The 20613-nt window shown below is 41.0% G+C and overlaps 3 protein-coding genes across 3 annotated transcripts; 1 reads left to right on the top strand and 2 right to left on the bottom strand.

Moving 5' to 3' along the window:
* Positions 1–1589: 1589 nt before the first annotated feature.
* dnajc4 (DnaJ (Hsp40) homolog, subfamily C, member 4) lies at positions 1590–7739 on the bottom strand. The gene is made up of 7 exons (XM_083915122.1): positions 7698–7739; positions 5615–5739; positions 5069–5159; positions 4502–4683; positions 3714–3881; positions 3256–3342; positions 1590–3108 (listed from the first exon to the last, which is right to left on the bottom strand). Exons 2-7 carry the CDS (start codon positions 5704–5706, stop codon positions 3012–3014), a joined length of 717 nt encoding a protein of 238 aa, XP_083771248.1. The 5' UTR covers positions 5707–5739; positions 7698–7739; the 3' UTR covers positions 1590–3011.
* A 2968-nt stretch (positions 7740–10707) lies between these two features.
* nudt22 (nudix (nucleoside diphosphate linked moiety X)-type motif 22) lies at positions 10708–15264 on the top strand. The gene is made up of 6 exons (XM_083915857.1): positions 10708–10854; positions 11906–12497; positions 12769–12888; positions 13925–14022; positions 14109–14202; positions 14356–15264. The coding sequence occupies exons 1-6, from the start codon at positions 10769–10771 to the stop codon at positions 14512–14514; spliced, it is 1149 nt and encodes a 382-aa protein (XP_083771983.1). The 5' UTR covers positions 10708–10768; the 3' UTR covers positions 14515–15264.
* Positions 15265–15594: 330 nt separating this feature from the next.
* On the bottom strand, positions 15595–20613 carry LOC310947966 (heterogeneous nuclear ribonucleoprotein U-like protein 2; the record flags this gene model as incomplete). Its single annotated transcript, XM_083914956.1, has 11 exons — positions 15595–15666; positions 16312–16364; positions 16447–16674; positions 16867–17035; positions 17274–17375; positions 17482–17604; positions 18313–18579; positions 18733–18845; positions 18940–19182; positions 19298–19374; positions 20171–20613. 11 exons carry the CDS (start codon positions 20611–20613, stop codon positions 15595–15597), a joined length of 1890 nt encoding a protein of 629 aa, XP_083771082.1.

The following is a 20613-nucleotide window of genomic DNA, read 5'->3' as shown; positions in this document are numbered from 1 at the left end:
GAGGGGAGGCATCCGGGGGGGGGGGGGGCCCTTACAAGTGGGGAATAGGGCCCTAAGGACAATAAGTGTAGTGGTATCATTCCTGAACATTTGCTTGTTTGTTGGGCTTTTATTCTACTATTCTTGTGTAGTAAAGAAAGAATTGGTGATTATTCACAGAAAATGAATCTGCAACTTTAGATAATTGTTTAATCGTTTAATCTTTGAAGGAGAAAGTGTCATAAATTTACTGGTTCCTACAGTTCAAATGTGGATATTCCTTCCCCCCCAATATGGCAAACAAGAATAAAAGACCTGACAGTGTGGAGATGGCTGTGACCAAGCCTTAGTGTTAAGTAATGCAATCTGGCAATGAGTAATTTCCACATAAATCATCATTAACTCTAATTTCCGAGGAAGTTTTCTCGAAAGGGCCACGTCTGTTGGAAATGACACAAAACTTGAACAATTTTAACCTTTTGATGTCAGGAGGCGGGTTGATATTGTGGTGTTACGCGGATAAACATGCTGAGGAAATGTTACTGTATTATTTAGACACTCTAAATGTGAACACAGAGAATAATAATACATTATTATAATATTAATATATTATCATCTCAAATATGTGAGAATCAGTTTCAGAATAACAGTGTGGTGAACTAGTCTGCGGTTCACTTTTCTATTAATGATTTATTTTTCCACTCCATATCGCTCGATTGTTTTCTAAATAATAAATCAGAGGGCATGTCAGATACACAGGGTTTTATTTCAGAGCATGATCTGTGACGCTTTTCCACTGCAGCTCATTGAACTAAAGATTAAAGTCAATTAAAACTGTCTTCAGAGCGTTTTTTCCCTATGAAGTGTGTGTGTGTGTGTGTGTGTGTGTGGAGGCATGTCGACACCAGAATCTCAGTCATTATAGTGTGTTTGGGTTATGACAGGGCACTCACACGCCACATGAGGGTGAGGGTGTCTGTGAGCAGGGATATGTTATCTCCAGCTGTGGTCTCAGGACAGAGAAGAGAAGAGGCAACGTCTCTTCTTAAAACACAATTCACACTGTAATCCACTCAGTTCAGATCATACCTGTGCACGTATTCTTTAAAACAACCAGAAACCACGCCTCTTTTTTCCATGATGTCACAGCAAACAAATGTGTATGCAGGACTTTCTTAAAAAGTGTTTCATAAGAATGGAAATATGCCCGTATATGCCTCAAACTCACTTGCACAGAGATAATGGAAAATTAACTTGGGAATTGTGACGTAGTTCAGATCAATAATTATCTAATTACAAAAGTACAGACTCTTCTGTGTGGTTGCTCATTAAAAAGGCAACTGTCTCCGTCTGGATGCCTGGGCCTGATGCCTCTGACAATCAGAGGAAAATAATGTTCAATAATTCACTGATAGAAGAAATCCCTGCAATGCTAAATCAGCCTTTTAAAGGTTATTTCTCAAAAACTAATCTCAAATTGTGTGGGAGGATTTATCTGTCTGTATGTATTACTGTATATCAAAACCAGAAACAAAGCACACATGTAACAGACAAAACAAAAGTAACGATTGATGAGAAAAAGTCGTTCTTTTAATCATTTCCCTCTGACATCCACTCAGGGGACGTAATAGGTAAGGCAGTCAAAAACAGTAAAGCAACAACAATCTCCAATATCTTAAAACTGAGAGGTAAAGTGGTAAATGTTGAAATAACCAGTGAACGTCTTCCAATTCAATGTGAACCATCTTCATAATCTCATTATTAAAACAATATAGTTTGACTCTAAATACATTACTGTCACACGCTTTTCAAGTCATCATATTGAGCTTCTTCTTCTCTGGCTCCACTTTTAATAAACAGAGGACGTTTTCTTACGCATGGTGTTGCTTTCTACAGTAACAGAGGGGCTCAACAGAGGGAACAATGAGGAGTTTGACAGTGATGTCCCGAGATCCGTAACTGTGATTAGGAGACAGGCATGCAATCCATTATTGCTGAAAAGTTTGACTTTGCACTTGTCATTCTTCTCAGTTTGTAGATCCTTGATTCCTTTCCTCCACTTCCTCTCCTTGTGTCTTAGTCCGCAAGGAGAGACGAGACGAGAGGGCCTTCAGAGCATTAATTTCAAAGCAACGTTAATTAAATATGTGACGTGTGGCGCGGCTGCCATAGTTTGTATATTTCAAATGCGTGGTACGCCTTTTTTATTCGTCGTCTGTGCCGTAAAGACTTCCCTAAAGGATACGCCTGTGCATGTTCGCTCTTAGCTCCTCTGACTGACCACCTCTCTCCTCAAGATGCATTTAAGGAATCAATACATCCCTGTTAAGCCCTGAATGGAGCAACGGTGCCCTTGCAAAACAGACAGCGGAGACAACGGAAAGGCTGACATCTGCTGGATGTCGCACTGTGCATCCTGTAAGCCAGGCTAGCACAGTGCTAAAACAAAGCATGGTGATAGGTCTGGCTGTGCGAGACTACATCAGACTTAAGAGGACATTACAGAGCGTTTTCTTGTGTGCAGCCCGAGATCTGATTTCAAATCTTTCAGCAAGAAACATACTGGCATTAAACTTAGTCTGTCTCATCTTGACTTGTTCAGCACATCCGCTGTCATCTGGCATACATTTGCGGTTAACTGTGGGCTCCACTAACTCAGCAGTGAGGTTGATGACCATAAATACCATGGTCCTGTGAGTAATTAAGAGGCAGTTTAGACAGTGTTCATTCTAGCTCCTTTGGACAAATATTGGAAAGGTTTGTGTACATACTGCAGCTGGATCCTTTTGACCGTCACATCACAAAAATACTCAGTCTGATGTGCAGCTCAGCTTGGTCATGAAGAAACACCAGATTAAACCCTCTCACATCACACACACGTTCTGTGTTTCTTCCAAGTCCTCAGCATCCCAACCGAGGACAAACACGGACAAAATCTTTAAAATCCTAAAACAAGTACCACATCCTGTATGCCTCCGTCCACCTGCTGGCAATTAAAACTTCATCACGGCAGAGTGCAGCTGGAGACATTCCTACTTGTCTTCTCCATTGTTGCGGATCTTGTATTTCTCCTGGAACTCCGCGTGTTTCTGACGCAGGATTTCAGTCTGTTTCTTAAAACCGTTGACCCTGAGAGACGGCACAGGAGACACATTTGTACTCAGCCCAATATTCAAGTATCATTAAACTAAAACACGTTTACTGCCACCACCCGAATGTGCCATCAAACTGAAGAAAAAAACCTGCAGGTTAATTAAAAGGAGTTTGTGCACTCACCTGGCCCTCTCTTTGGATTCATTGTAAATTTCGGTGATGACTCGATCTTTCTCGTCCATGAAGTTATTGTGAACTTCTTCCAGTTTCCTGAAAGAGTCGGAGAAACACTTGATTCCGCAGAATATCTTTGCTTAACCCAATAACTCACCGCTCAGCAGGCAGCCTGCATTCTCAATTTTCTTTATGAGTTTGTCCAGCTGATATTAATGTCACACGTGTCAGTGTGTGAAAACTATTAAAAGGCTACATGCCATGAGGTTGTGTCAGCACACATGGCACAGAGACACATCCACAAACAATTCATCTGCATGTGAATGTGCAGATAAGATGGATGGACTGCAGTTCGATACAAGGTTCTAGTAGGGATATTGTCACATAATTTCTATCTAACATTCACCTCTTAAATGCTTAATGATTTACTTTTTGAAAGTGGCTTCATCATGTGTCAGTTTTTTTACCTGAAGAACAATATGTGGGCGCCGATGCTGAGCACCATAGTGAGTACGCAGTAGCCCACCAGGCGGAAGTTCCTCCTCCTCCTCTTCTGCCACTCCTCTGCTGTCATCTCCTGTGCTTGAGCCTGACGAAACTGTTCCCAGTAACGAATATTCTCCTGGGTATGTGTGCTAAAAAACATGAGGTGGACATGGTACAAATGTTAAAAACAGTCTTAACTGAAGCGTTAATTTGTCAAGTCTGAAGGACTATTAAGGAGTCAATTTTCAGTAAATTGTGATGAGCAAGAAACTTTTTATGATTCTGATTCTTCCATTCGGCTGTTGGAAGACAGTAAACGCACTGATTTACTGCCTTTTCTGTAAAACTAAGAAAACTATCAGGATTTAAAATAACTAACAAGTTACAAAACAAACAACCCAAAAACATGTATTTAATGTAATATTATACTTTGCACAAAAGTAACGTTGAAAGCACAGTTTCTAGACTTGTGCACAATGGTGAAGTTTTAATTTCTTCCCAATAATTTCAGGTGTCATTGTCCTTCTGTGGGAAAGTAGAGATTAACGCTTCAGTCAACATTGCTGCAGTGCTTGAGATTTCAGTTGTTCAGTCTTCACAAGAATAGCATGTCCATTGAGAGTGTTCCCACAAGGCCATAGTTTTACAATTATCTTGTCTTTTTGTCGCAGAAGAACATTGTCTTTGTTTCCCCCCACATGAAAAGTGTTAAAGAGTGAGGGGGGGGAGGTCAGGGTATGCGAGCACAGACAGATTGTGTGTATATCACCTGGCTCTGTAGCTGGTGTGATTGGAGGCAGATCTGAAGGCTTGGTCCCTCCTGTATGGATGTCTGATTTTGAAGTCATATTCCTTCCTGCTCGGCTCTTTGCTCAGCACTCGGTAGGCCTCGTTCAGCTCTACGAACTGGCTGTGCAGCGCCGGGTTGGATGGGTTGCTGTCTGGGTGCATCTGCATGATGAATGGGGCAGTTACAGTAATGAGGTTGAAACCAAGCCAACAAATAAACTAGGAGATATATTTTGATGCAGACATGTACTAATCTGGACAAAAAGGTTTCTCTTTCAAACAAATGCATTCAAATGTATAGTTTGCCCTTACAACCTCGTTTTTTTTTCTACATGGTGAGTTGTCTCACCCCTAAATTATGCCAGAACCACAAGGTAAATACACACGCACATCCTTATTTACACTGGGAGATGCAATGTGAAAACAAACAATCAGGAAGCCAACTGTGGGAACAGTTCATAAGTAGAAACTAGTCTGTGAAATGCTGCCCTCATGTGGCGAGACATCATCTCTAAATACACAGCTTATAAACAAATGATGACACTACCTTCTTAGATTTGTCGAAAAATGCATTTTTAATTTCCTCCACGGACGCATCAGATTTGACTCCCAGCAGATCGTAGTAGTTCACAGCTTTGCTGTGGTGACAAAGTGACAAAAAAACAATACTGACAAGCACCAAAACACAAGTTGATTTCAGTAATAATGACTCAATTCAACACACACAAACATATATACAGGGTGTCCCAAATATATATATATATACACAGTATATATATTTAATAATTGTTTCGTAGGTGTTTATTAAAATGCATTTAATTTTCAAAATGTAATAGAATTTACAAACATTTTATTGTTTTGTTACCGCCTGTTCTCAAACTGGTGCAGACACTGCTGAAAACGCGAAGCAATGGAATCAAACACATCATGAAACAATTCACTTGGTGTTAACAGCTGCCCCCAATTCAGTGACTGTTGCAGGTATCATAGCGTACACTTTGTCTTTTGGGTATACTATATATAAATTGAGTTTTCAGCTGCTAAAGTGTGTGTAAATGTTTTGGGACACCCTGTATATAAACACAAAGTTTACCTGTGTGCAGAGCTCCGGGAGAGCAGACGAAGCCCGCTCTTGCAGCACCAAAGACAATTCCGACATAGACGCAGCTGAGCCTCCACCTGCATGATGGAAAATGTCTGAGGTTCCACACAGAGGACCTGTCCAAAGAGGGCAGATGTCGACAACATCAATAATAAAAACTACATTACAGGAGAAGCAGAGAGATATTTTAAACCGATATAATAACTACTAAATGGGCAGACCCGCGCCTCACAGCATTTTAAATGTCTATGCTGCACTTTGAGTATTCAAGTCTCATAAATCAAGCCTCCATCTGAAGGCGTTTGACTTCACTTCAAAAGAAATCTGTTAAAAACCACTGTGGTTGCTAGAAACATAACCACGACACAGAAATGGCTGCGGGCATATCACTAACCATGGACAACCAGATTTAAATTATTAATTAAACAAAATGTATCTGGCCTTTCCCTTAAGACTACCATACAAGCAATATATTAAATTATAGTAAAAATGCACTATTTAGTGTGCACATAAGATATCATCTAAAGCAGTGGTTCTCAAACTTTGTACATGACGCACCACCTCAGAAAATATCAGGCTCTCTCAAGTACCACCACTGTGACCAATGTTAAAATACAGCAGCAAAGGCGTACACTAGTCAGCTACGGACAGGAAGGTTTATTCCTAATCAGAAGAGTATTTATTGTTGGCGGTCTTCATCCACAGCCACGCTGTAGGAAGGGTAGCATCAGAACTGACACGTCGGTGACCAATCATTTTACCTCTGCTTATTATCCTACCATCACAGTTAAGCTCGTAAATCATTACCATGACCATGTAACAGGCTGATAAAACATTACAGGACATGCTAAACTTAATTTAAATTACATTTCACAGATCTTCAAAGTTCAAGTATTTTCTTAGCATTATATTCATTGAGCAATTAATGTTTCCTTCTTTATTATTTTGGAGATTCCTTCGCGTACCACCACAGAGAGCTTGAGTACCACAGTTTGATAACCAGTGATCTATTGCCCTGTGTCCCTTTCCGCACCCTTGTATCCTCGGATGCATCATTGTTGGTTGTTCAAAGGTCCAGGTTCATATTGAAAGGTGGTCGAGCATTTGCAGTAAGGGCACCAAGACTTGGGAATGACCTGCTCGAGGAGATCATGGTTGCAAACTCTGTCTCGTCTTTTAAAAACCTAGTTTTTTAAAATGGCCTTTCTGTGATTTATTGATTTCATATGACATTTATTCTGTGTGTTATTCTGTCTTATGTCTACTTTTAATTTTGTTTTTTAATGTTTCTAAAACACTTTGTAACTGTTTTTTGAAAGGTGCTATATAAATAAAGTTTGTTATCATTATTATATGTCAGAGAAAGACCCTGATCCTGTATAATAATTGTGTTGTGCATGTCAACAGATTAAAAAGTTTAAAATAAAATGATAAACTGCTGCTGTAAAAAAAGAAAAGTGGTTGACGTAGGTTTTAGATAGTTTCCTGACTTAATCTCTCAGTTTCTGTTGAAAATGCTGCTGTCAGCACTTTTTGTCTCATCTGCTGACACGAGGACAACAACAACAGAGGACGAGGTGAGTGTAAGGACTTTCATCAAACATCCCCAGCAGCTCTCCTATTATTAATATTATTATTATTATTATTATTATTATTCTGCAGAAACTTAAAACGTGTCATTTACTTTGCCACCGTGCAGCTTCGTTGACTCAAAACACTGTCATCTTAAATTGGTGCAACTGTGTAAACCGTTACACACTTTGAATTAAAAATGACAACTCACTTTCATTAGCGACACATTGCTGCTTGTGAGTCATTGTATGAAATAAAGTGTTTAGTAAAAAGCAAACTGGGGTCAGGGAGTTCCCAGTGGAGACACTTTGTTCTGAGCTGCAGATGCTAACGTTAGCCGGGGTTAGCTTTGAGGACCTGGCAGCTTTTCTGTGCTAATGACTAATAACTGCTCTAATTTATCAAGCACGTGCTGTGAAACAATCAGGAGAACAAATGTTGAATAATAAGACAAAACTGGAGCAAGTTTAAAGTCAGAACTTAACAAAGAAAAGCGACATACCTGCAGGACTCAGTTTCATAACAGTTATTGTCCTGATGTTAGCGGCAGTTAAACCGGAACAAGGGAGATGTACCCTTCAAAATAAAGCGCCCAATTTTTCCCTTCCTCACAACTATAATAATAATAATAATAAACTTTATTTATAGAGCACCCTTCATACAAAAAAATGCAGCTCAAAGTGCTTTACATTAAAAGCATATAAGTTAGAAAACCATGAAGAACAGCGCTTATAGCATTAAAAAGTAAAATAATAGTTAAATGATAATATCCCTGATAACTGTATTAAGTGCAATGAATTGAGAGGGATCGACTGATTTCTTTTTACATCAGCCCAAGCCATTGACCGATACGGACTGCCGGTTTTCTTGAGGCTGATACGACTTTTGCTTCCTCAATTTACATCATAAAAATTACACAATGATGATAACAAATGTTACAAGTCTCCATTTTTTTTTTAAAAAAGGAACATTTATTGAACTTAAAAAAGGTGTCTACAGCAACACAGAGCTGCCCGTGGACGCCTGTCCGTAAATAATGCTGAGAAAAAACGAAGGCAGCAGCCTGCATTGGCCGATACCAATACACCTAAAAAACACAGATTATATCATCTGGCCGATGTATCGGTCTATAGAACGTTGTACCACTGCATATGGGGAATGTGTGGAAGTGAAACCCTTCTGGCAAGATATTATTAATTTGATTTACCAGTTGTAACTTATATTATATTATAAGTTACAACTGGACCCCAACCTTTTTCTTCTGGGTATATATCCAACTATCCCACAATTAAAAAGTAAATAATCTACATTTGTAGACGTGTGTATACTGCAATATAAAAGTATCATTTCCTTTAACTGGAAAAAAGTTGATGGATCAAGAACTTGAAGGTGGATTCAAGAGATCGCATCAAACATGAGAACAGAAAAAATAACACACATTATTAGATGGAAGCAACATGTTTTTGATGACATTTGGAGACCTTTTTTTTATCTTTTTAAAAACATGACACCAATGTTGGTAACGTGCTACAGCAGGAGGAAGCTCTGAGAGAGGAGAAAGTCCATGTGGGCATATATATGAGAAACGCCCTCAAAATGCATCAGTGTTATATATATTTTCAATACTTGTTTGTTTAATCAATATGCAATGTGCATTTATATGTGTACATGTATGTGTATCTGTGTCCATGTGGGCATATATGTACTGTATAGACCTTCTCAGCAGAATTACAGTACATTGCTAGGCAACAGCCTTGGTCCTTCTTAACTTCCGTCATTCACATGAACTGCAACAGGAAATACACTAGGACACATTAAGAATGTTTATGTCAGCATCTTTGATAAGGTATATACCATATCCAGGGTTCTATTGTTATCAACATTATTTTTAATTAATTAATTTACTTTTTGTTCAGTTTTTATTTTATTTTGTTTTTATTGCTTTAACACAGTTTTCTTATTCTTCTTTTGTGAGGGGAGGAGGCGATGGGAGGGAGAACAGGGAGAAAAGTTTGCTTTGTTGCATGAAATAGTGACTTGTTTGATTTCTCGACAAAAAACGAATAAATACATTAATAAAAAAGTAAAAGTAAAATAATTAAAACAGAAGAACGAACAAGTTAATAGTTAAAAAAAAATAAAAAGGGATAAAGGTGAGCGACCAACGGTAGAGGCAGAACTTCTACATTTTAATTTGCAAAAAGACATTTCTTACACACAATATTTACTTTGTAGTCTCATTGTCCGGGAGTTTTATTTTGGTTATGATCGGAAGTTGTTGATTCCAGGCACGACACAAACACGCCCCCTGCTGCACGTGTCACCAGGAAATTAACCCTGTTGTTGCCGTGCTCACATCCAGAGGTGAAATACATGTTGTTTTATTCCACCAGTATAACCTGGATATAATATAACATGTCCCGTTGTTAAGAATACGTGCAATAATTTGGATTTCACACAGCTGTCAGTAAAACCTCTCTGATGATGTGAATATATAATAATCAAATATCTCCAGAGAGCTGCAGTTCGGACTCTTGGTCACTGGATGGTGATAATGAACACATGTTGCCTCTGTCTAAAAAAAGAGGAAGAAACTACACTTCTGTTCATGTGCACACGCTTCCTCCTTGGAAGGTAAGAGAAAGGAGACTATTATGGGTTCCCAGGCTACTTTAGTAGCATCATGCTTTATAAAATACAGGAGGCAGTATCGTGTTACATGAGAACTTGTGGTTGGTCTTTGTCCTTGTGTCTGAAATTGTCAGTTATCAGTCTGAACAGTTTACAACATTGAGACTAACTGATGTAAATCTAACAAATAGAAAAAGCACAGTCACATCTGTGTGATCCGTGGGGAGCTGGACACTTGCTCACAAACAAATAAAAATGTGATGTTTCGTCTATTTGCCTGTTTTTTTTTAAGGGGTGAACACTTCCAGTTTACATTTAGTAAAAAAACAACAACCAAAAAAAAACAGCTTAAATGAAGGAAAAGGGTCAAATAAACTGCTGCTGTATGTGTTAACACCACGAACAGGCCGCTGCAGTTACAACTTATTATAAAGAGAGGAGCAGCAGAACCAGTTTTCTGCCCCTTGTGAGAAAAGTGTTCACTGTATTATTTAACTAATTCACTTAATTAGAGCAGCAGTAGCTCAGTGCGTGGGGATTTACTTGGCTTGGATATTTTAGGGTCACAGCTGGAAAGGTACAAGCCTACCTCCTGGACTCTGCAGAGGTGCAGATCATGCTGTGCAGAAATAAACAAACAGATTTCTTATAAATGAATCAACAAAGGGACGTGTGCTGCCCAGCTCTCATCTCAGAATGTGTCAACGTGTGAATGTGTGTGTTTGTTCTTGGTGTGTCTGTTTGTGCACCGAGGAGTGCAGGGAGACACGTCTACTTCCTGATACTGCTATTAACTGCAGATTTAATCTTTACAATACGTTTACATCGTCTGTTTCCTTGCTGTGCTTTTTGTTCCCTCAACAGAAACATTAACCGTTAAAACGCTGACAGAGCTGCAGCGGCGTGAGTGAAGCCTTCAGTGATAATCCACACTGAGAGGTGATGGACCCGGAGGTGTCTGTGCTGCTGCACTGTGCAGCCTGGAGGGGCCTGAACGAGTCTCAAGTACAAGTGGAGCTCTCTGACAGGTAGGAACTAAATAACATCAGGCATTTTGAAATGTTTGGAAAACCACACAGTTGTATATTTGTAAAGTAGTTTTACTTAACAACGGAATGGCTCAAACGTCAGGACATTGGATTAATTTTTTAAAGAATCAAGTTTTCAGCTCCAGGGGGTCAAAGACATGGAAGTAATGTGTTTTTATGGGATTTGTTGACAATAAGAAAGATCTGGAATAACACCAACCCTCTCCTTGAAAGGTCCCATATTGTAAGAAGTAAGATTTCCATGTCTCTATTATTATAAAACAGGTTCAGGTGCTTTATAAATACTGTGAAAGTATCAAAACACTCAGAGCACAGAGAAACTCACACAACCAGTATTCAGCAACTGTGTCTTTAAACGAGCCAACAGGACTTCTGTACGGTTGTGATGTCACAACTACAGTATAGGTATAAAGTGCTGTTACAGTCATCCCCCGGCTGCAATGACGACGCAGAGACTCAGAGGGCACAGATGCATAAGACCCAGAAATGTTGTCAGAGCACACTGGGCTCTTTCAGGAGGGGGTCTTAAAGAGACAGGAGCTAAATCAGAATCATAAATACTTTTATAATAATAATCCGAGGGGGAAATTATTTTCGTTGCAAACTCCAGTTATACAAACATTAATATTATACAAAAAACATATCTGTAAAAACAGAAATATGATAGATAACTTAATTTATCCCAGAGGGGAAATTAGGTAGGTAGGTAAGTATAAAACATATATATAAAACAGTTTATATATATATATATATAAAAGAAAATATCAAATTTACAATATAAATATATTCAGATCAAAAGTACTGTAATAATGTGCAAATGTAAAATGGAGTGTTATATGAGGAATCCAGGTATATTCAGACAAAGTAAGACACAAATTATGTGTTTTTTTTTAACATTAAATCATACAAATGTGTTCTAGTAGAAACCCAAAATAGAGTATGATAATGTCCCATTTTAATATAGTAGTTGCATAATGGGCAGAATGTTACTGTGGTAACCTGAAGAGTTTGTTTTGCTTCCTCTCCCCAGATTCAACAGGCAGACGGATCCAGCTCTAGAGCGTCAAATAGACGAGGTGTGGACAGGGCGGGTGTCCACGGAGCCTTGGCTTTTCAACGGGTCCAAATTCAGACTTCACTCTTTCTGCTTGGCTGACCCACCCCAACAGGAAGGGGAATTACAACAAAGACGACACAGGATGGAGGAGAATTTGCGTATTACTGATTCCCTGCACGCTGATCAGAGCAGTTTGGACAAAAGAAACAGTCCTGTGAATCAGAGAGAGAGCTGCGATAGTGTCGGGGCGTCGTCACAAGCGTCAACCACTTACAGTGAATCTACGAGCACAGATGATCAAGAGCCCGGGCCCCGCCTCACTCTGAGACTTGGCCTCACCTGCTACAAAGATTACCTGGGAACAAACTGGTCGTGCAGAGTGACAGAGCTGCGTCGTCGCGGAGAGGCGGAGTACGGCGATCCTCTGGCGCTGCTGGCTCAGCCTCTGGGCGTGGGTGGCGTCTTGTGCACAGATGACGGTCAAGTGGTGTTGATCAGGAGGAGCCAGAGGGTGGCAGAGGCAGGGGGGCTCCTGGACATCCCTGGAGGTCACCCAGAGCCAAAGGTGGATTGAGACCTTTATTTAAACAGGGAGGGCCATTCAGAATTTCACAGTACATATAAAACAAAACAAGAGCACGAAAGTTACAATATGCATGAGCCAGTTAAACACAATTATAACAGAATAATTCAAAGAAAGCATATGCGTCCTTCAGAAGGAATTTAAATTGATAAAAAGGGATAAGCTTGTCTAATTTTACAAACTTCTGCAGATTTTTCCAGTGTTTGATCTAATATGCTTGATGTGCTAAATGTCCCATCATGCACCTCCTCAGGCGGTGTGCGAGCGTCTGGGCCAGGCAGTGAGCGAGGAGCAGATCAGAGTGGACATGATGCAGCAGAGGCCCGTCGTCTCAGAGCTGTTCTCGTCTGTGTGCGCCGAAATCAGAGACGAGGTGGGAAAAAAGTCCACTGTAAACTTCTTATTTCATCAAGATGATTATTAGTTGCAGTTATTACATTGATATGATTTAAAAGGATCTCTGATGAAGGGCTGGGGCCCGAAACGTTGCATGTTGCGGACTCACCGTCTGTTCATGATTTATTGGATAAAAACAAAAGGCGGCAATTTAATATCGGCATACAAAATAAGTGCAGAGCTTTATATTCTTTTATTTCCTGATGGTTTGTCAGTGAATAAATTAGTCTCTGTTTTTCAATCCCATTCTAAACTATTGCTGATATAAATTATACTTTTTGTAATCATGTTATATTGCTGATTTGATCTTTAATAATTTAGTCAGAAAATAGTGAAAACGCATGGGGGACGGCAAGAGTCACCGACACCAAATAAAGCATTTAATTAATAAATGAATATGATGGAATAGCAGCAGTGAAGTGCAAATGGGAAAGGAAACAACCTAAAATATTCAGTTTATTATCACGTAAGACAAAGACAAGTGTCAAATCCTTACATTTGTGAAGCTGGAAACAGCAAATATTTAGATTTTTTGGTGGATTAGACGATTTGTTTATTATCTGAATTGTTTTTGATGATGGATGAACTGTTACGTCAGCAGTGTGAGCAGGTCAAAGGTCAGAAAACTTCTGTCTTTCAGTGATGAACGAAGACAAAGACCAGCTCAAAAGACTCATGAAAAGATCAATGAAACAACAAAGAATAACGACTGATTTGAAAAAGATTTTCAAAGATGAGCTGTGTGGAATATAAAGTGATTTATAAAATCTTTCAAATTAATCAGGAAGCGTTTTGAGTCTTTCCTGGTGAAAACTGACTTAATTGTTGATATTTTTATTGATGGTTGAACCATTTAAAAATAATAATTCAAAATATAAAATAAAAATCAGTAACCATTTGAACATTAAGAGAAAATCTCCGATATTGAGTTTAGAAATTCCTTGGAAACTAAAAGTATGTTGATATTTCATCTCGTACTTCCTTCATCCCGTCTTCCGTCCGTCCGTCCGCAGGTGAATATTCCTCTGAGCTCCCTTGGAGAGCCGGTCCTGATGGGGGTCGCTTTGAATCGCACCAGCGCCGACAGACCAAGTGCTGAGTTCTTTGTCAGGTACTCATTTCTTCAGTTTCAATTTGATATGATGGAAGTTGGCTTTACAAAGATATACAAAGTCTGTGTCATTGGTGTGACCTCAGTTGCTCGTTGACATCTGATGAAGTCAGAAAATTGTACTGGAAAGGAGGAGCAGAGGCCCATGAGTCCATAGATATAATCTTCCTCAGCAGAACGGTGAGTAATCTCTAGTTACAGATGTGTAATTGTCTGAACAGCAGCTCAAGAGTGAGTGTTCTTGTTTTGGCGGTTGCGTTAGAAGGAAAGTACGGTGTAAAAACAAGGTGTAAATTCGCACAACTGCTTTTCGTTGTCCCCGAAATGTTGTAGGAGGTTCTGCAGCTGGACAGAAGCAGCCCTCTGTGGTCGGAGCTGTGTCCTTCAGCTAAAGGAGCCGTGCTGCTTTATCAGACAGTGAAGCCAGACGGCGAGCGGGGCCAGAGCAGACATGACGCTCAGCTGATCGCATCAGAAAATGGATCCAGATGATCAAATGTACATTCAAAAACCTTTCCATTAAAGTTCAGGGATTGATTACTCTTCGACTTTAAGCACTTATGACCAATACTGGTGTTAAGCCTAATATTTGGTTTGTGTGCTCCACCAACTATTGGTCCAGGAACAGCCAGAAATGGCTCATTAACACACAATATTTTAACTTGTTTAAACCAACCTTTTGATGTCCGTAAACGTCTCACCGTGCCTATAAATTCAGCTGAGTCCTTGTTCACATTGTGTTAAAAAAACAGCATCAAAGTAAACTGTAGTTTGTACATCCTCGATTCCTTTCCTTGCCTCCTCTCCTTGCTACTTATAGAGGAGGTGAAGAGAAGACACGAGGAGAGAGGATTCAGGGCAACAGGCGCTTAACAAAATGAGACAGTCGGGTCTCTGTAGCCTTCATTTTAAAGCAACGTCAGTTAAATGACGTGTGCGTGTGTATTGTAGGAGAGAGATTTGAGAAAAGCAGCAGTTTGCATGAAAATTTCGGTTCAATGTGGTGCCCTGGTTGTGTTAAAAATCGTACTACGCCTGGTGTTGAAACATGATTTTATCCATTTGTCTCTCCTGCCCACTATAGTACCGTAACTTATAACAGTGGACACTAAATAATAACTAAATGTGTCGTGCTGTGCTGCCTTATCATGCCGTTAAGCCTGACAGCATTGAGGCCAGAGCATCAGAAAATGGATCCAGTTAGTCACATGTAGCCACATTCACAAAGAGAAATCGTTAAAGTTCAGGGATTAATTATATTTTTTACTTGAAGTACTCTCTGATCAATGCTAGTGTTAAAACTGCAAAAATACAGTACTGTTTCATAATTTGTACACTGTACAATAAAAAATTTAGAAAAGTCCTAAAAGTGACCTGGTTGTCTCTGGTACAATTATTAAATGCACTGCACACTGATAATTAGTTAATGGTCAAAGCAGTGCAACATACTGTAGTCTGTTGTTCTCTGTATAATATAAATTCCTGATGTAGTTGGCTCTTTTATCGTAGAATAATTGTCCTTGTGAACACAGAGAGTGCAGCAGCAGTTCGCTCCTCTTTCTCCAGGTTTCTTCAACAGTAATCTTCATAGCTGCTGTAACCAACATCTCTGTAGTAGCCCTGGCCCTGATAAGGCACACCCCACTGAAACGTTACAAAAAACAACATTAAAGGACAATGAGATTTGGTTTACTTTGTGAAATCAAGTTAAAGTGGCTGTTGGCTGCGTGTCTAAGCATATTTTAAAAGCAGTTACGTGTTAAATTAGAGCTCAGTTTCAGCTGAACCACAAGAAGAAGGGACAATAACCCCAAATTATGTGACACTGACTACGTTTACATGCCCAAAATATTCCGCTTTCTAACCATTCCTTCAACCACCTTCTCGAAAAGGTCGGCATTGTGATGTTTGCGTGCATCCATAAACCTACTGATATCCAAGTCTTTCATAATCTTCAAAAGTAGGCGTTTCTCTTTCTGATCAGAAGTGTGAGCTTTTCTTTTGGGCATGCATCTCTACCAAAGCCCTGGAAAATGTCAGCTAGTTGGTTTGTGTACAACAGCCATAGCAACGCACAGAGCTGTGAACAGGCAAGAAGCTATAAACTGTTGCAAAGTGTGGTAAAAACCCAAAATGCATACTCCGAACTGCTACATTTGGAATAAGGCCTGCTTTTGTATCAAGTATCAGAATATTGTCCTATTGGGAATAACAGTGGAAAATTAGTGTCCATGTGAACGTAGTCACTGAGGTTTGTAATGTAGGATTTCACAGCTGCGTAACACTCACATATCTTGGCTTCTGCCTCCACGGCTGCGTGTAAGGTCTTGTGTCGTTCCATCCTACAAAGATCGCAAAGAAATCAATTTAACATCTAAAAATATCAAGTCTCCCAACACGCTGCCCATCATTTCTCATGCTGACCGTTATTTCCACTCCACTGGAACCTATGCGAGGGTGGAGGGCCATGAGGGTGGGGTCTTTTGTTTTGAAATCGGGGTTTCTTCTTCTCCTGTTTGGAGATGGGGGGCAGCAGTCTGCGAGCCTCATCTTTGTACTCCTGCAGGAGCGTCTGTGCTTGTTCCTGAGGCAGCTCGACGTACTGCAGCTCCTCCAGCAGGTCGCTCTGCTGCTCTGGAAGACTACAGCTCACTGGAGACGACAAGGAAAGTTAAGTCATAGAAGCATGAAGGAAATGACGTGCATGTGATGCGTCACTATTGATATGACTATTCATTATCAGCAGCTCCAGTGTGTAGAGTAATTCCATACCCTTCCAACACCACTTAACAGCTGCCCGCATCTCTTATGTTAAGCTTCTAATAAAATGTGCACAAGTTGGACCTTGGAGTTTGAGCAGGGCGGTCTCGGGGATCTGCTCCCTGTTGCTCGTCTGGTGCTGGAACAGTCGTCTTTTCCACTCGTCTGCTGAGGGGAAGACCACCACAACTTGGCGCCTGAAGCCAGTGAACAGCTGCAGCTTGTAACGGCGTGCAGAGAAGAGGACGTTGCTCTGGGAACAGAGATGACACAAGATAGCTGAGGAGGTGTACTACAACGTCCAAGTACTGTAACGCTCAAGCATCTAATTAATTCCATATGCTTATGACTAAAATGTTCACTAATGTCGAGCATAATGAACCCTTTACAATATCAGTCTCTTGGTTGTTTTAACAAAATTTTCAAACACTACCAAACTGGAAAAAAAGTATATGAGAATATGTTAATGTGAGTGTAAAGTGAAGAGTTACCTGGTCGAGGATATAGTTGCCAGGAGTCTGAGCAGCCATCTTAATCAGCTCAGTTAGACACTGAGAGGCCTGCTGCAGCCTGCTGTCGCTCTGTCCACCACTCTGCGCACACAGGTCGAACATTTATTGGATCAGTTGGTCAGTAATTGAACATCATCTTTGAATGTGAATACAAAACATGAGAGTGAAGACTGGAGGTCTGACTGACAATCATACATGCGAGCAGCTCCTCTGTGCCCAGCAGCTTGTACTGTTTCTCGGGGTGCTGCTTCATGTGAGTCCTGGCCCAGTGGCTCTTCCCAGAACCAGGGAGACCGACCATCAACAACACCTGGAGGGACAGAGCGCAAGATTTCAAATGTAACAACTTGTAATGTCTATATTTATATCCCATCTGAAAATAACCAACAGATGTTCTTTTTAGCTGCACTGGCAGGATGGCTCCAGGGGATGGAAATGGCAGTCTGTCAATTGGTCCATCACTTTGATCCATCATCAACACGAGACAACTATCCTTTTAAACACTGATCTAAAAAAATGAGTGACTCGACTGACGAATTGACTGCAGTTTAGTACAGTTTTTCTTCTAACCGTAACATTACATTTGGCAACAGCCCATAAGTAATAGTTCATAGACACTTCTTCTGATTTGATGTAATCTATTAAAAGAAGAAGTAAAAAGTGAATTACGTGGACAATTAACATCAATGTTAATCTGTTTTTTGGGCTTTTTCGAACCTTTATTAGATAGCAGACAGACGTGAGAGAGGATGACATGTAACAAAGAGGCAACAATCAAGGACTCTACATGGGGCGTACGGGCTACCAGTTGAGCTATAGGTAGCTCCAAGTTTGAACATTAAATAGGCTGTAGACCTCTTTAAATGCTACAGTTTTTATACAGCAATTATTTTGGCCAGGATAATTTTGACATGAAATGTCCACATCGTCCCATGCCAAGTGAGGAAAAACTAAAAACACCATGTGATAATGTGCATTCAACCTCTCCATTATACACAGAGTTTGGATGGAAACGCACCTCACACTGTGCTCTGAAGGTGCGAGGCAATGCGGCGCGCACCCTCTGTCCAGCGGAAACAGCTGCCAGCGGTGTGAACCCTGCAGGGCCGGGGTACCAGGGAGGAGCTGCGGGGTCCAGGAGGAATCTGACCGAACAACTCTTACAGAGGACGTGAGGGAACAGCGGACGACCAAGCAGCACGGAGGCGTCCAGGAAAAAGGCAGCCCCCATGAAACGTCCGTTGTTATGGAAAGAGAGCTCAACAGCACCGTCTGTGGAGAAAGACTGTGTAAACATGACACACACAGTTGGGATTAGAATAAAGAAATATCCTCTAACTCTACCAAAACACATCTTGGAGTGACAAGACAACAGCAAGACAGTAAAGTCTCAGAGAATGTGAAAAGAGGAAGACTTGATGAAAAACACGTCACTCACAGCATAACAGCCAATGATATCCCCCTCTGAGAAGCGTTCTCCAAACTCCTCCTCCTTCCCACTTGACACCTTTTTACCGCGCCCGTCATAAGCAAAAGATAATTCCTCTTCTCCTGGTATGAGACAGATAGAAAAGCCAGATGAAGAACTACAATAAACATCCACAGAAAAAGTGCCTCAGTTCAAATGAATGAACCTAGTCCTCACCCAGCAGTAGAGAGGTGTGTGCCACAGACCAGCCTATTCTCAGGCCGCAAGGATCCACGCCTGCTTGCTCCTCCTGTTGTGCGGTCAGCAACTTTTTCTCTAGCCTCACCTCAAAGCCCACCCTGCCCTGCAACACCCCATGGGTGAGCCTGCAGCCTGACCACAGCGAGGGGAATCGATCCCAGAACCGCGGCTGGCCACATGCACCATCAGGACCCGCCTCAAAGTGGAGGTGACCGTCATCTGTGCAGACAACAAGGAGAGTTAGGGATTCAGAATGACTCGGCTCTGCTCTCGTGACTTGTAACAACATTCACAAATTATAGTTTTAAACATAAATGAGGTGAAATTCACTTACATGGATCTAGTCTGACTTTATCCTCATCTTCTTCCTCTGTCTCCTCTCTGTCCACTGGAGGTTGTAGTGACTTGGCTCTGGTTGAGAAGAGACGGAGACGCATGCTGCTTTATAACACGCTTTCCATAAAAGAAATCCAGAAATAGATTTATAAAGACCAAGTTTAGGACAGTTTTGCTATATATTCATCCCCAACACTGTAGAATTGTTGTTTCCCATCATGCCTTGTGGCATATTCAGACAGGCCTGCCTTTTGAGGCAACTGAAAGATATAAAGTCAATGAAACCTAAGAGGAAGTGTGGTTTGCAACCTGCAGTCAGTGAATAATAAGAAAATTCTTTCCTACCACACCTGCACAAAATCAACATTTATGACAATAGTATAAAATAGAAGTACTCATGTCCTAGTACTTCAGAAATCAAAACTTAAAGAATTGTACAACCTCTGACCCTCACAGAGCTCTTTTTTCTTAGCCCCCTTACTGACAAACTAGCATAGTTGGTACCAATTGATGCCTCAAGTCTTTTTAGTTACATATGATAGCTTTAACTGGAACCCCCCACAGACAGTGCCCGGTAACATTAAGCCTGGACCCCCCTCTGGTCCCCTTATTAGACTCGATGCTTTAAGAGGCTCTATGCAGGTTTTTGTCAAACAACATTATTATAAATGTGCTATTTTAGCCTATTATACAATGGTGTATTTGATTATTTCTGCAGACTGGGGTCCCTAAATTGGGTCTGACTGGAAAAACCTGGGACTCTTGTGGATTCAATGAGCACAGCTTAATTCATATGCGATGATGTTAGTCCCCATATCTGATACCCTGACAATGCCCTGCAGCTTTTAAATGCTTCTTTGCCAAACGTTACCTTTTGTATCGTATCTCCTCTTTGAACTCGTAGAAAGCTCTTCCTCTGCCCATCTCCTCTGCTGACAGAGCTCCCTCCTCTCTGTTCACCGGCACACTCTCTGAAACACACCCGGGGGGCTGCTGCAGTGACAGCAGACCTTCACCGGTGTCTGCATCTGTCTGTGCGGAGGTGTCCGTGTACTCTCGGGTGTAGTCCGGTTTACATCGCGCAGTAACACCAGCTCCTGTCGGGGGTGATGAGTCCAGTGTCTCCGCCGGTGCTGGAGGCGTCTGTGAGCGGTCGATTAGCAGTTTTCCCCCTTCTTCATCGCCGTCTTTCCCACCGTGTCCTGCCTCTAACGCGGACCACAGCCTGCCCAGCAGCTCCGCCTTCAGTCCCTTACTGTCCAGCCCGAGGTCTTTGAGTCTGGACCGCAGCTCGGCCACCTTCAGCTTCTTCAT

Source organism: Echiichthys vipera (assembly GCF_963691815.1).
Source record: "Echiichthys vipera genome assembly, chromosome: 6".
NCBI classification, from domain to species: Eukaryota; Metazoa; Chordata; class Actinopteri; order Perciformes; family Trachinidae; genus Echiichthys; species Echiichthys vipera.
This window is presented reverse-complemented; position numbering and strand designations above follow the sequence as displayed.

Coding starts and splice junctions, on each gene's coding strand:
- dnajc4 (XM_083915122.1), bottom strand. CDS start 5,706: ATGCAGGTGGAGGCTCAGCTGCGTCTATGTCGGAATTGTCTTTGGTGC. Junction 5,160..5,614: donor TCCCGGAGCTCTGCACACAG/GTAAACTTTGTG, acceptor TTGTCACCACAG/CAAAGCTGTGAACTACTACG. Junction 3,109..3,255: donor GAATCCAAAGAGAGGGCCAG/GTGAGTGCACAA, acceptor GCCGTCTCTCAG/GGTCAACGGTTTTAAGAAAC.
- nudt22 (XM_083915857.1), top strand. CDS start 10,769: ATGGACCCGGAGGTGTCTGTGCTGCTGCACTGTGCAGCCTGGAGGGGC. Junction 14,023..14,108: donor AGTGCTGAGTTCTTTGTCAG/GTACTCATTTCT, acceptor GTGTGACCTCAG/TTGCTCGTTGACATCTGATG. Junction 14,203..14,355: donor TAATCTTCCTCAGCAGAACG/GTGAGTAATCTC, acceptor GAAATGTTGTAG/GAGGTTCTGCAGCTGGACAG.